The 626-nt window shown below is 47.4% G+C and overlaps 1 protein-coding gene across 1 annotated transcript in view; it reads right to left on the bottom strand.

Annotated features, from left to right (window-relative positions):
• The window catches only part of LOC119593015 (carbohydrate sulfotransferase 11-like), a 12669-nt gene that overhangs the window by 3629 nt on the left and 8414 nt on the right, over positions 1-626 (bottom strand). The window contains exons 3-4 of the mRNA XM_037941909.1: positions 448-612; positions 124-243 (exon numbers count right to left, since the gene is read on the bottom strand). Coding sequence (XP_037797837.1) covers positions 124-243; positions 448-612 — 285 coding nt within the window. The remainder of the gene's footprint in view (positions 1-123; positions 244-447; positions 613-626) is intronic.

A 626-nucleotide genomic window follows, 5' to 3' on the forward strand; every position in this document is an offset into this window, starting at 1 on the left:
CAAAGAAAGAGAAACAGAGGAAAAGGTCTGTATCCTTATGGGGTGAGTTTAACCATTTTGAATTTCAAATTGGCTCTCTTAAGCATCGTCGATATCATTACAAAACCCCTCAGAGAGGCTTACGTCATTGCCCTTCCGCTTTTTCCACTCCAGTTTCTGGTTGAACCTCTCGAGGATGCTCTCGTTGCTTTTGCTAAGGTTGGCGACGACGAAGAAGTTGTTCATCCAGGTTGTCGATGCCACCTGGAAGTCAGGGACGTAAGTTGCAGTGGTTGACATTCCGTTGCTTAGCACCTACTTTTTGTAAATTCTTTCTGTATATGAGTATCATATCACATTTTACTCTATTGTTATCACTTATTACAATGAAATAAGGTAAATTATAGGGTTTTACGTCCTCCCTGCGTCATCCCTATACAAAATACATAAGAAAGGTCATCGTCATACCTTGTAAATGGGGCACCAGACTATGCTGGGAGTATGATCTGTATCCCATATGAACAGGTCTATCGCGGTCGCCCCGGAGATCGACGGCGTCGCCTGGCACACGCCGCTCACGGTCGACGCCCGCGACTCCATCTCGCTCATGCGGGCGCCGAGCACCGCGCGCTCCTTGGGGGCAAGAG

This window comes from Penaeus monodon, chromosome 31 (genome assembly GCF_015228065.2).
Source record: "Penaeus monodon isolate SGIC_2016 chromosome 31, NSTDA_Pmon_1, whole genome shotgun sequence".
In the NCBI taxonomy this organism is placed as follows: domain Eukaryota; kingdom Metazoa; phylum Arthropoda; class Malacostraca; order Decapoda; family Penaeidae; genus Penaeus; species Penaeus monodon.